Source organism: Exophiala bonariae (genome assembly GCF_035927105.1).
Source record: "Exophiala bonariae strain CCFEE 5792 chromosome Unknown scaffold_2, whole genome shotgun sequence".
NCBI lineage: Eukaryota > Fungi > Ascomycota > Eurotiomycetes > Chaetothyriales > Herpotrichiellaceae > Exophiala > Exophiala bonariae.
In genome coordinates, this window is record NW_027042477.1 from 1678244 (window position 1) to 1690898 (window position 12655).

General features: G+C 48.6%; 4 protein-coding genes across 4 annotated transcripts; all 4 read right to left on the reverse strand.

Annotated features, from left to right (window-relative positions):
* Nucleotides 1-558: 558 nt before the first annotated feature.
* Nucleotides 559-2160, reverse strand: LYS1 (Saccharopine dehydrogenase; the record flags this gene model as incomplete). The annotated part of the gene is made up of 3 exons (XM_064848692.1): nt 559-1825; nt 1888-2026; nt 2076-2160. The coding sequence occupies 3 exons, from the start codon at nt 2158-2160 to the stop codon at nt 559-561; spliced, it is 1491 nt and encodes a 496-aa protein (XP_064711316.1).
* A 1271-nt stretch (nt 2161-3431) lies between these two features.
* Nucleotides 3432-4108, reverse strand: LTR84_005121 (uncharacterized protein; the record flags this gene model as incomplete). Its single annotated transcript, XM_064848693.1, has 2 exons — nt 3432-3736; nt 3793-4108. The coding sequence occupies 2 exons, from the start codon at nt 4106-4108 to the stop codon at nt 3432-3434; spliced, it is 621 nt and encodes a 206-aa protein (XP_064711317.1).
* Nucleotides 4109-4565: 457 nt separating this feature from the next.
* LTR84_005122 (uncharacterized protein) lies at nt 4566-6136 on the reverse strand (the record flags this gene model as incomplete). Its single annotated transcript, XM_064848694.1, has 6 exons — nt 4566-5255; nt 5325-5521; nt 5575-5692; nt 5756-5787; nt 5853-5999; nt 6061-6136. 6 exons carry the CDS (start codon nt 6134-6136, stop codon nt 4566-4568), a joined length of 1260 nt encoding a protein of 419 aa, XP_064711318.1.
* A 3107-nt stretch (nt 6137-9243) lies between these two features.
* LTR84_005123 (uncharacterized protein) lies at nt 9244-9840 on the reverse strand (the record flags this gene model as incomplete). Its single annotated transcript, XM_064848695.1, has 1 exon — nt 9244-9840. The coding sequence occupies one exon, from the start codon at nt 9838-9840 to the stop codon at nt 9244-9246; it is 597 nt and encodes a 198-aa protein (XP_064711319.1).
* Between the last annotated feature and the right edge of the window lie 2815 nt (nt 9841-12655).

A 12655-nucleotide genomic window follows, 5' to 3' on the forward strand; every position in this document is an offset into this window, starting at 1 on the left:
GCATTGACTATCTCAAAAATGACGGTGTTTCGTTTACTTCAACTCGCCTCCGGCTACGCCCAGCTGGGCATTTGGGCCGCGGCATCTGGCCTGTCAGGTGGGAAATCATGAGCACCACGTCGTATTTCGTACCACGATCCGTGTCTATCGTATATTGGAGGTCCAGGTGTTGCAGCACCCACGACCACCTACACGTCAAGCATATGATCTCTTTCAGGCTTGTCAAGATCTAGGAAAAAACTCTCCTCATATCCAACTGAACTTGGAATCAATCCCAACTACACGATTGCTCTTGAAAACGGTTGTTTTCGTATCTCGTCTTGATTTTGGATTTTCCATCTATTTTAGATGACGACGCTTTTCTTCCAAAGCGTCCAATGTCGATCCAGCTGATTTTTCTAGCTTTTGCTATGTACACATCGCAGCCGGGAAAGGATAGACTCACGCCCAATATCTGGCGCCCCGAACTTCCTGGCAAATTGACTTCTAGAGACCGTTACAATCATCCAAAAACCCCATTAAATGCATTAATTTCAAAATGGTATCTGGCCAAGTCGATCATGCAGCGACACCATTTCGAGTCTTCTTGAGGGCTTGTCCATTGGCAATCTCATCCTCAACCGTCTCGTCAAGCTTGCGCTTCTCAGGAACAGCCTGGTCTTCCTGTTGCTTCTGCGCTAGGAGCTGCTTCTCCTTCTCCGTCATGTTTGGTAGCTCAACCTCATGAGGGTTGGACTTGCCCAACTTGACATTTCGGTGGTAGGCGTGAATGATAGAGTCGGCATCGTCAATGGCAATTGGTCGAATGTCGGCCAATCGCTTGATGGCCGCCGTGACTTCCTTGTATTGCGCATCTGTCATTTCGATCTTGAGCTGTTGTGCTCTCGACTTGATGGCGTTCCAGCCAGTCAATCTTGATGCGAAATGGATATATCGGCCAATGCCGAAGTCCGAAGGATCAATGATTTCGTATGTGCTTGGGTTTGCCAGGATAGCCTTGGCGTGGATGCCGGCCTTGTGAGTGAAGGCACAGAATCCAGTAATGGGGTTGTTAAATGGAATGTTGACAGCGACAGCCTCGGCCACCAGCTCTTCAATATCCTTGATCTTCTCCAGCTTGTACTTGCTCTTGACATAGTCACGATCCACAGTAATCATTCGAGCCATGAGTCCACCCAATGTGGTGATACCATTGCGCTCGCCAATACCCAGAACGGAAGTGTCAATGTGAGTGGCACCTGCTTCCAGGGCGCAATATGCATTTGCAATGGCACATCCAGTATCGTTGTGGAAATGAGTCTCGATATCGCAGCTGACCACGCCACGTAGTGTTCGAACGAGGTCATAGACTTGTCTCGGTGTGGCGCAGCCAACAGTGTCTGCAATACCGACTCGGTTGACACCAACCTTGTCAACGGCTTGATAAAGCGAGAGAAGGTCGACCAGGTCGGATCTGAAAGAATCTTCACTGGAGAATCGAATTTCGATGTTGTGTGACTTGACAAACTCGATGACCTCGATGGCTGTGTTCTTAATGTACGTCATGTCCTTGCCGTGAGAATGTTCTCTCAGGAATGAAGACGTGCCAATGACAACGTCAACACCATCGACGCCCGTCTCGACCGCAATTCTCGCATCGTCCATGTGGCATCTGATGTGGGTAAGAATCTTGGACTTCAGGCCAAGCTTGCAGATAGCTTCACAATCCTTGCGAGACTGCTCTGAAGCCGCAGGACTCGTGAGTTCGATGTAATCGGCACCGAATTCATCGAGTGCCTTTGCAATTTCAATCTTCTTAGCGGTATCAAAGTAGGCATTTGCAAATCTGATCGCGTGCCAGGTTAGTTTTTGAATACAGGTAGCTTGTGTGCAGAGGGGATCACATACTGCTCGCCTTCTCTTAATGTGCTTTCGATGATCTTGAATCTGTGAACGTTGCTGAGGAAATCTCCTACAGGTGCATAAGGGTTTCGGTTTTCAGTTGCTGGGTCTGGTCGAGTATGGATGCCAGTGAAACCTGGGTGTGCTGCAAATGATTAGTCCGGCAAGAGACATATGCGCGTTAGTAGACATACCTCCATTGCCGTTGGCTCCATTGCTGTGGCCATTGGTTCCGTTAGAGGTTCCATTGGTCTCAATCTCATCTGCTGTTGGACACATGTTGGGCGATGAGAGGGAAAATGTGAGGGGGAGGGGGAGGTTTGGAGGAGGGAGGGACCAGTCAAAGTAATATGACGAGGGTATTAGAAGTGACAGAATTGGTTGAAGGAGATACTGTGACAAGCGGTGAGATTGGGAATAAATAAGTAGTTACAAGGATATGAGTCAAAAAGGTGTAGCAAGGACGGGTTTGCGGGTGGATAATGCTGGGGTGGACTTCAAGTCATTCGGACTGGAGGGGATGAAAAAAAGGTGCGAGGCAAAATTTGATCGAGCATGCATTTACTCGGTATTGCACCTGCAGTAGACGTCGTAAACTGGAGGCTGCGGGGAAAGCACCCAGAGGAAAATTGAGGATTAGGTGACAAGAATGTCAAGGAATTTGCACCGAATATAGGACGCACAAATCTGTCATTTGTGTCATTCATTCTACTGAGCTCGCTTGTGAAGCTGGAGCGGCCAGGGATCGGCCAGACTCACTTCGGAGCAGCTGACTCCGTCATCGGCTTCTTGCTGGAAATTTTACTTTTTCCTTTAGCCGACCAATTAGAGGGAACGTGATAACAACGACGAATTCTTCGTCAACCATGCTGGTCACGCCCAAGTGCGATAAATGAGTCCTGGGTTATAGCGTGATGTACTAGTATGTACTGTAGATCTTTCTCTACCAGCGCCTTGCCCTCGGGCCATCTCAGCTGTTTGATCCCAGTTGCATGGTTCAAGTTTCCGATGACTTCAGCTCTGATCATGTAGCTAGGTAGACTTGAACATATGGGACCAGATCTTCCCGGTCCTCAAAGAATCTTCTCCGGGAGGTAAACCCCTCGACTCAGAGCGTCAACGACCAAATAGCAAGGCAATGAGTGTCGGAAGTCCCGACCACTCTCGTCCCCTCCCTTGCTGTGAGTTGGTCATGGTAATAATTACAACCCAACCTCGAGTCAGCTGTCGACAAACCTTGTGTCACGACAAGACGCACGTTGAACATGCCGATGTCTGAAACGCCAACCCCAGTGATGTGAGCCGAGTTTCGATGCTGATGGACTAGGCTGCACTCTCCGGATTGTTTGGAAGCCACTTGTAAGAAACTGGTCCAAAGCCCTCAACCTATTCAAGGCTCTTGTTTGTTCAGAGTCGTACCAGTTCCCAGAATTTGATAGCTCAGCTGTGTCCAGATAAAAAGAGGGTGCCTCATGGCAAGCCATGAAATTGACCGCGGTTTTGCAAGGACTTCGATCAAGCCTCAGAATCCCAATGTGTCGCTCTCTGCTTCACAGAAGCTTCAGGTGCCCAGTGACTTGATCTACCACGCTCTTAGGACCCAAAACTCCCAGCACTGTTGCGCTACCAGCTGCAATCTGAGTTCTCCCAGCATCATGTATGATTCGGGCACAAAGCCCCAGGCTCATGGCTTGCGCTTGAATAGTTTCCAGTTCGTCTTCAGACTTGGTTTGTAAGGCAATCTTAGCCTGCCCGCCGTACTCCCATCGTTTGAGTATTGAGGCCGATGAGGCATGGTTAACCAGGTATTTATAGCATGCCAGCGTGGCATGTCCGCATTGAGCTGCAATTTTTCCTGTCCCGAAGTCAGCCTGTAAATTCTCTGTGCCGTATATCATATGCAAGTAATACCTTTGCCCATCCCAAGATCTGTCCTCACAACCAGGACCATTTTCACTTCCTCTTTCGAATCTCTAAAGTCGCTCAACTCTTTACCGTCTCCATCCTCTTCTTCATCCTCTTCCTCGTCATCTGCTTGCTCGTCGCTCGACTCAGCATGAACCTTCACATCATAGCTGTTAGGCCAGCTTTTCTTGGCTTCGTTGGAATTCGAGCTTCCGAAAAGTCCGATACTTGACGCTTGGCCGAGGAAATAGCCAGCGAGCAGGCCGAGGAAGAGTGACGAGACAGCGACTGCTGCGAGCGAGGGTGGTGCTTTTTCGGCCATCCTGGAACCTTGACGGAAGTCTTGATCAAGGAGTATCAAGACAACACCTCATTTCACGATGATCGCACCGTAAAATCCATTGTCGCCTTCTCTGCAAGTGGCGGAGCCCGATGTCATCTCCCAACGCGAAACATTCAACGCAAACACGCCAAGCAAATCAATTAAGTACGGTGCAACACTGCATCCATTTGTGACGCGACTCCGAGGAACACTTATTCGTATCAATCGTATTTTATACGTGACGGATAGGCTATCTCGTTCAACGTTTCTGATGAAGCCACTATCTGTGAATAATGGCCGTAACTGACAATTTGACACGCAAAATTCCTATTTAAACAGCTAGGTGATTTTTGCCCTGCCAACTCATGTCTCCATACCCATTTCTCATTTGTGTACGAGCCATCTCCCCCTAAGTCTCCCAAGCGTCAACGACAGATTTCGTTTTCATTCTGGATCATCAAATTTCATTCAATGATGGCAGAGTAGTCCCACGAGGTCGGTCCATGATACTTTGCGCCCCAGTAGTATCTTCTTCATCCGCATATATGGACTGCGATTGAAGCTGCGACCCGACTTTCTCTCCACCAGCTCGGCCCGCATATGATGGTAAGACGTTCTCTGAGTGATCATACTGACGGTCTGTATGGCTTCCCGACCCCAGCTGTCTCACATTCTCACTTGCACCATTCGATGGTTGGGATGTCTTGTCCGCTATTCCACTCCCAACGGAACGGTCGCCATTAGATTGTCCAGTGATGCTGCTAGGCAGAGAGCTGCCGATAGACTGCTTTGCATCACTCAATGTGGAACTCGTACTCCCTGCAGCGTTGTTGACTGCATTCTTGCCTGATTGAGACAGACCCTTGACATTGTCAGTGGCTGCTCCTGAGTGGTTTGAAGCGGCGTCTCTAGTTTTCGCGGAGAGTTCAGCGGCCTTAGTCTTCCCATCCTCAACCAGCACCTTTCCGTGCTCAGTGGCTGCGCTAGCCAGTTCCTGGGCACGAACGCCAGCATTTTGGGCCACGGCACGACCTTGAGGCGACCGGACGAGAGGCGTGATGTAGATCGAGGTTAGGCCTATCACGGCCAACCAAAAGGGGGTCACGACTTTATTGAGCCAAAACAAGACGGCAAGCCCAATGCAAGCCTGCAATTCGTCAGTCGAACGGCACTTTGAAGGAGACAAAATTCAGTCTTGGGAAGAACCACAACTTACACCAAAAGTTCTGTCCAAATCCTGTCCGAAGACGATCCTCTGAGCCTTGACAACGGCATACTGAATGAAATCGTGGACATCCTTCAGGGTGGCGTTAAGAGTTGCCTCTGGAACTCGCTTGTACTCTTTGGGTCGGAGACGAGTGGATAAAGAGTTGGAACCGAAGGACCTACTTGCGAACTCTGTCACAGAGACCACTGAAGCTAGGTTCAGCTGTGGCACATATCGCAGGGGTGCAATTTTTTATTACCTCCAAGAATTGTTACTCCGCCTTTGAGAACATATTGAGTAAGGGGAAGGTAGTGTGTTCCAAACAGGATGCAAAGGGCGCCAATATAAGAACCCAGAGTTCGGATCGGGTCCTCCCACTGCGATATGATGTTAGAAACCAGGTAAGCAGGTGAAGGGGTCTTGGCCCGTCAAAGACTGACACTGATATACTTGTACAGGCTGTCTTGGTTGGCTGCAGCAACACCGGTATCAGTATGGCGCTTCTCTCAATTTTATTCCGTCTCAAATCATCCGTACCTATGATCTGTTTCAGTGGTCCTGAACGTTCTGCTTGGTTGTACTGATTAGGTTGTTCCCGTTGTGTGAGCGAAACAGGGTGATTTCTTTCACTAGACTGCCCAGGATTCGTCTTCTCGTTTGTCAGATGTCGAATGGCCGAAGTGACTGAAGATGGCAAAGAAAGTATTGTAAGCATCCACAGATTGGCACGATCAGGCAGACTTACAATCTGCCTCATCATTGCCAGAGTACTTAGCCCCTTCATTCGGGACCGGGGCAGCAACAAAGTTAGCGTCACTCATGTTGACTTTATGAGCGTATAGAGGTCTCCGGGATGTTTCTAGATCTTTTTTGGTTTGAATCGTTTGTTCGGATAGCGAAAGAGTAGGTAATTGTCTAACCAGAAAAGCCAGCCCTAGCAGCTAAATACCCTTTTACAACGCCCTTGGAACGAATGCCCGGGAGTGCTCATCACACGACTTCCTTGATCTCGTTCTGCACTGAAATCGCGTTTGACGTACCGCGGGCCGTTTCAGTGGAGCAGTGACGGTGACCATGACGAGGTACCCCAGGATTCGTCATTCCGGAGCAAGTAACCCGCAAATCGAACCACCCTCAATATCTACGGTTGTACACAACTGCTGTAGCTGTCCTCTGAACCATGAAATCAAGGAAACGTAAGGTAAAACGTCAACACGGAGGCAGAGGCTGAGATGTCATGATGATGTGTATAAACATCCTAAAGCTAACGGGCATCATTCTTTTTGATTGTCCCTTGCCAGCCTTAAGGACTCCATCAACGCTGTGCCACTAGAGATGGATTCGAAAATACCAAGCCTTCCTGGTTTTCAGGTTTGTTTTGTTCATCTTTTTGGCGAGGTATGGAGAAACTAAGTGGCTTTCGCCACAATGGAATACGAAGACATTTTGAGTTGGGGGCGTATGCCAGAGTCATAAATTCAACACCATCGTCTTGCTTCATAAGTATAAGTGCAGGGATAAACAACATACGCGGGGAGGAGAACCTCAAGATCTAAGTCTCCTCCTAAGCCGTGCAAAACCCGCCTGCAACGCCGCAGCCTCCTGCTTCAATAGCGGTGCCACAAGCGACAACCGTTACCGTAACGGTAGACACTTCATCTCCTGCATCTCTCTGCTACACTGAGATTGTCGCCGAAGCAGCATCTAATGCCGATATTTGAGATTCCACTATGGAAAAAAGGGCATCGATCTGGTCTTGTTGAGAAGAGCATGCCTGAGCGTTGTTGGAGTGACCTGCGACTTTGTCACATTGAAAGGCTCGCATTGGAGACGAAGGAGAGAACAGACCATGGAGAGGTCGAGACAACATTCTCGACTCGAGGTGGGATGATGCTAGTCCGCTTAAGAAGCGCCTACCCAACGCCAAGCACTTCCATGATTTATGTCAATTGGACTTTCACCATTTCTTTGCCCTATCAGTTCGCTCCAACATATACAACACGATTTGACCACAGTGTATGAGTCCTTCAGCCTCTTCAACCTCTTCAATTGTTCTGTAATTTTTTTGTATTTGAAAGAGCTCGGCGTCCGGTTGGGCTGAGACTGAGACAACAATCATGTTCGACTCGTTCAAAGACTCTCTTCATCCCATCCTGTGGATTCTTGTCATCTATCCCCTTTTGATCATTCTTGTCTATCTCTTCTACTCTCTGAAGGTGTATCGAATGGTTCAAGATCTCCCATTGGTCGTGGAAGGTCCTGTTGATGCGAAAGAAGAGTCCTCAGCTGTCAAGGATAGCTCGCCCCTCGATCATGGCATAACCCTCCAAACCTCTATTCACACCTTGACGAAACCAGATCTGAAAAACAGGTCGGACAATGAAACCGACATTCCAATACCGTTTGCGATTACCGAGCCAGATCATACGAGTACTCGTCCAGTAACACATACTGCTCGCCAGAGTACGAAAAGCCTTTGGCCCTATGCCATACTATTTAGCATTCAGCTGCTTCTGGCACACCGAGCCGGAGTGCTGGCAGCAAGTCATGTGTCCAGGATGCAAGGAGCAGGCAAATTAATTGGAATACTAGGAACCACCATAGTTACGATTCTCGTCTCTCTAGCAATGGGGGTTCTAATGAACGCTCGATCTTCTCAGCTTCGGGGTTATAGGACGGGCCCCAGAAACAGAGCCCTATCCAACCCGTCAGATCCTCTATCGAGATTTTTTTTTCTACGCTTGGCTTTCCCTGCTTGTACCCTGCATCCGATGCTTACTTCTTCTTGTGGGATAGCCTCATGCAAAACTTTGAGATGGGTCATCAGGAGTACAGAGAGGGTCTTAGGTACAATATTCCGATGCATAGCAATATATCATGAACTGTGTGCGACGAGCTTACGAGATCATACCAACGGTCTTGGAATCCAACGGTAATGCATGCAATTCAGCATATCAGTGGTCTGTGACAGAATAACAGGGCAAGAATTTGAAAAGAAGTACTTGGTATCTACAAGCGAAGCGTGAGCTTCCACTCAGACCATTCACCTGATAGTTTCACTAGGCATAGATGGTAGACGATGAGAAAGAAACGAGGGCCACGTTAATAGACAAATGATCACCATGACCAACGTGAGTACATCTTAAAAGCACGCAAAACTGGACGAATCCAAAGTGAAGCCTTCGTTAGGAATAAAAGCTATCGCCAACCCTGTATTCTCAAGGGTCTATTATTATTCCGGGCTAAGAGCGGTTGCCATCTTAGAAGACTTATGTTGCTAATCTATCTTAAGGCCTGATCGCCGTGTGCATCAATCGAAGATAGCACGGCCTTTGAGCCAAGCCAAACAATTCAAGTCAAGCCCGCCACGAGGCTCAAGCCCCTTATTTCCCGAATGCTCTGGATGAACCATCTTTCCATAAATTTGATATAGACCCACCTACAGCGCCGTACTTCTGCTAATGCCCTAGGTGCAATTTAGAGGTCCCATCGACCAGTAGCATGATAATTGCGGAGTAGCTCGGGCTGCCTTTGAGGCGACTCTCTCTGTCTCTTCAAATCTCCCTTGGCACGGACTTTGATCCATTCTATGGTCATACGCTCTTAACAAAATCTGCAAGCTTTCATTCTATCATGCTGTATCATGGTCCAGTCATCGCAGGTCTTCACATGTCTCAATAGGTCACCAACTCGCTAAAGGGCTGAGGCTACGGTCCTGCAGCTTACCTAATATGCATGAAAGCTAGTTTGGAAATGGTCGACGTATGCAGATGACTCGGATGAGTCAATTGAATTTCAATCGCAAAGGGCAAGCTACTAAGTAGTATTCTAAGAACGCTCAGATGACAAGAGTGTCGAGACAATTAACGCTCAAACAACGCCTACCAAAGTTGCCGAATTATCAAGCCGTGGAGTCTCGCCAAAGAATTTAGTCCCAATATTTCTTGAGCAACTCTTCCTCGATGCCACGCCATCTAGCAAATGCAGCTAATCCTTTCATCAAATAATTTGCCACTCCACCCGCTATGCCAGGAAACCGCATATCGCCCATATCTGCAATTATCGCGGTGTGGAGAATGCTTTTTGGGAGATTGGTCTTCGGGTCGGCGAGATCGTCATTGCAAAGTCCGAACAGGATGTAGAGGCTTCTCTCGAAGCCCGCGTGGCTAGGAAGGACGGATCCCTTGAAGGTGATATCTGCTTCGGTGTCATTGAAGAAGCGATGAGGAGTTCCGATAGGGACATCAGCTGCTTCTCCAGGTTGTAGGTAGACATTCGCGTCGTTCAATGCGACCCCCAAGGTCTGTTTGAGAGCCTCAAACTTCTCTGCGTACGAAGTGTGATAGTGCAGTGGAGGCCCACCGCCAGGCCCGACCACAAGGATAGCCTCTGTTCGCTCGCCATCGGTTTCGTAGCCATATTTGGTGACCGTGATTGTTTCTCCCGTGAGTTTGTTGGTTATGGTACGCCTCGCTTCGTTGGCAATGCCAGGCGGGATCGCTCTGTTCCTTGGTTGCGTTGACATTTTGTTTAGAGAAGGGTCGTGAATCTATGATCAGATCTTATTGGGGGTATGGAGTCGCATGCTAATTCCGTACTTCAAACACATTCTCTAAGAGTGGCATATGTATATATACCTGACCAGTGCAGAAATGAACTGTTCCATCAGGCACTTTGCTGACTCACGCATTTGGCCAAGATGTTATCTTTCAGCTACCGCAGAAGTATCGGCTTAGCAATACTGAGTACTTAGACCATACAAAAATATGGTCAGTTTAATCTCTTATGGTCAGCCACCTTCCAGAACCCAGGGGGCAGATTTTCAATCGGGCCTGCAGGACAGGCACCACCAGCGAGTAGGGTGGCAAATGATGACTACTCATCCGCTGGGATGATACTCACCCAATACTGGAGCGAATAGATTGGCAATTGAGGGCTGCTTACCCGCTTGACAAGACTGTGCTTAGCGAGTCGACCTTTTGTAACCCGTCTGCCAAGCACTCGCTTGGGCTAAACATAGCCTGTGGTATTCCTACCAGCCCCTTTGGGAAAGCACCTCGTGTCTGGAATGATGGTAAGGCAGATGCAGGGAGGTAGCTTAATGCTGATGGCATAATCGTGCGGAATGTGCCGCGCTATGTTTGGAAAGAGTCTGAATCATGCTATTGGTGCCTTAAATCTGCGACCGATAGATACTGAGACAGAGTACTATCCGTGATCGTATTTGGGCTGTCTTGAGTAATACTCTTCACAGCTGTAACCCATTGCCACGATTACCTTCCACTTTGGTACAGTAGCCACCAACCTCATCTCTTCCCCTCTGCTTTTAGACATCCTCACAAATCTACTCGAGGTCTGTCATAGTATATCCAGTTAACATGTATTGCAGCGGTGTGCCTCAGTGCAAAGATGAACATGATTGACCTGTGTGGAATCAAAAACGCTATGCAATTCAACTCAGTTTCGCCATACACCATGTACTCGAAGTCGGTCGCTGAGTAGATGAGCTCAGGACATCAAAGCCAATATCATGGCAAGAGCAAACCCAACGCAAATGAAACCACCACCTTTCGAAATCCTGCGCCGACCCACGGCTTCTCCGCTCTCAGAGCATTCGCTTGTGATGATGAAGTGGTTGAAGCAGATGTTCCTGTGCGCGTTGCCGTTGCACTCGCACTCGCACTTGCCAGACTGGCACTCAAGCTCGCAGCAGCCTTCGGAAAAGCATTGCCTTCGTACTGTGCACAACCGGAGGGGACAAAATCCTTCCAACCATCACCTAATCCAGTCTCGATACCAAATTGAGACAAGTCTTGGGCTTTACCACCTATATCTGGGCAATAATTGATGTAGGTGTTCATACCAGGACATGCACCTATGCAGGCTTCGACTGGTAAGAAGGCATCGGTAGCCTGTACATCCTTTGGGTATAACTTATCGACGCAAGCCCTGGCACATCCATATGCGGGGCAAGGGACCATCGCCAGATACGCAGGCCAGCTGTCATCATAGCTTTCGGCAATCGGATTGACTTCGAAATCATAGAACCCGTCCTGATTCGTGCCCGGTTGAGACTTCGCGTTTGTGACATTAAACGAACCCCAGTTGTTGGCATATTTGAGCGATGAATTGCTAATGTTGTCATCTGTCGAATTATTTATTACATATGGAATTGCCAGCCCGAAATTCTGCGTGTTGAACATTTCGATCGCAAGATTATAGTACGCTCCATCAGGCCCGGCATCGCTAGGGATCTCCGTAAGGAAATCGGTGATGATGGTTTTGCCATCGTTGGTTGCTGCCGCGGAATCTAGAGTGAGTGGCATGCATTCGATCAGGCGGCACACGGGGCCCATCAGCTCACACCAGGTGCCATTGCAATCCGGTCGCAAAGTACTCCTCGCCAGAAAGACGGTAAGTGCATTCCAAGGACTGGCAGTCAAATCGGAGTCGCTATCATCGTGGTATTGCGTGTAATTGATTGATTTGACCAGAAATGGCGTGTCGGCGCGTACGCTGTTGTTTGTGCATAAGCGTTCATACGATATGGGATCATCAAGATCACAACATGCTTGTGTAGAGGCTGGAAGTAGCATCGTCGCCACGCCTAGCAGCCGCCAAGGGCGTTTGAGGGAACTTGAAGCCGCCATCCTCGGCGCAATCAGTACGAGGTGCTGAGTACTAATGTGGTGTTACCGAGGCACGTTTGTTGTTATTCTTATGCTTCAAGCATCAGGACAACAAGCAGAAGATCGCGTCGGTGGCCAGCTGTCCAAGATAACATGGATCACTGCGTAGGCAAGTAAGAGGTTGCTAGTTGATCATGGCCTTGTTAACCGGAACTCGTTTTGCCCCTTAATTGTTGCAGATCCTCAATCCCGTTAATTAAGTCGGCGAGCGGCTAGCGTAGAAACTGGCTAGCGTGTTTCTAATAATCCAGATTTTCCGTGGGTCTCGCACGGACCCAGCCGCCGCTAATTGACCTTAGCCTTGCGTATGAGTTATTCGAGTCTCATCTCCTTCTTTCGAATCTCATGCTTGATACTGGAGGTTGAGGCTCGATCTGACATCGCCATAGATTCCCACGCCATCGTATAGTGACATGATATCCCCACATCCCCGCGCTTCTACTTTTCACGGAGAAACAGGAAACGGTGACTTATCCAGACAAGCATCACCGAGCTAAAGACTTCCCAGCACCTCCATATGTTCGAGAGTGCTGTCCCGATGATTTTTGTTAAGGATTATCAGTGCTTCAGCATGGAAATTTCTAGCTTTTGCCTTTGTTGGTATACCCTTCCGAGGCTCATAGGTGAAGGTGACGCGAAGGTTTATCATGC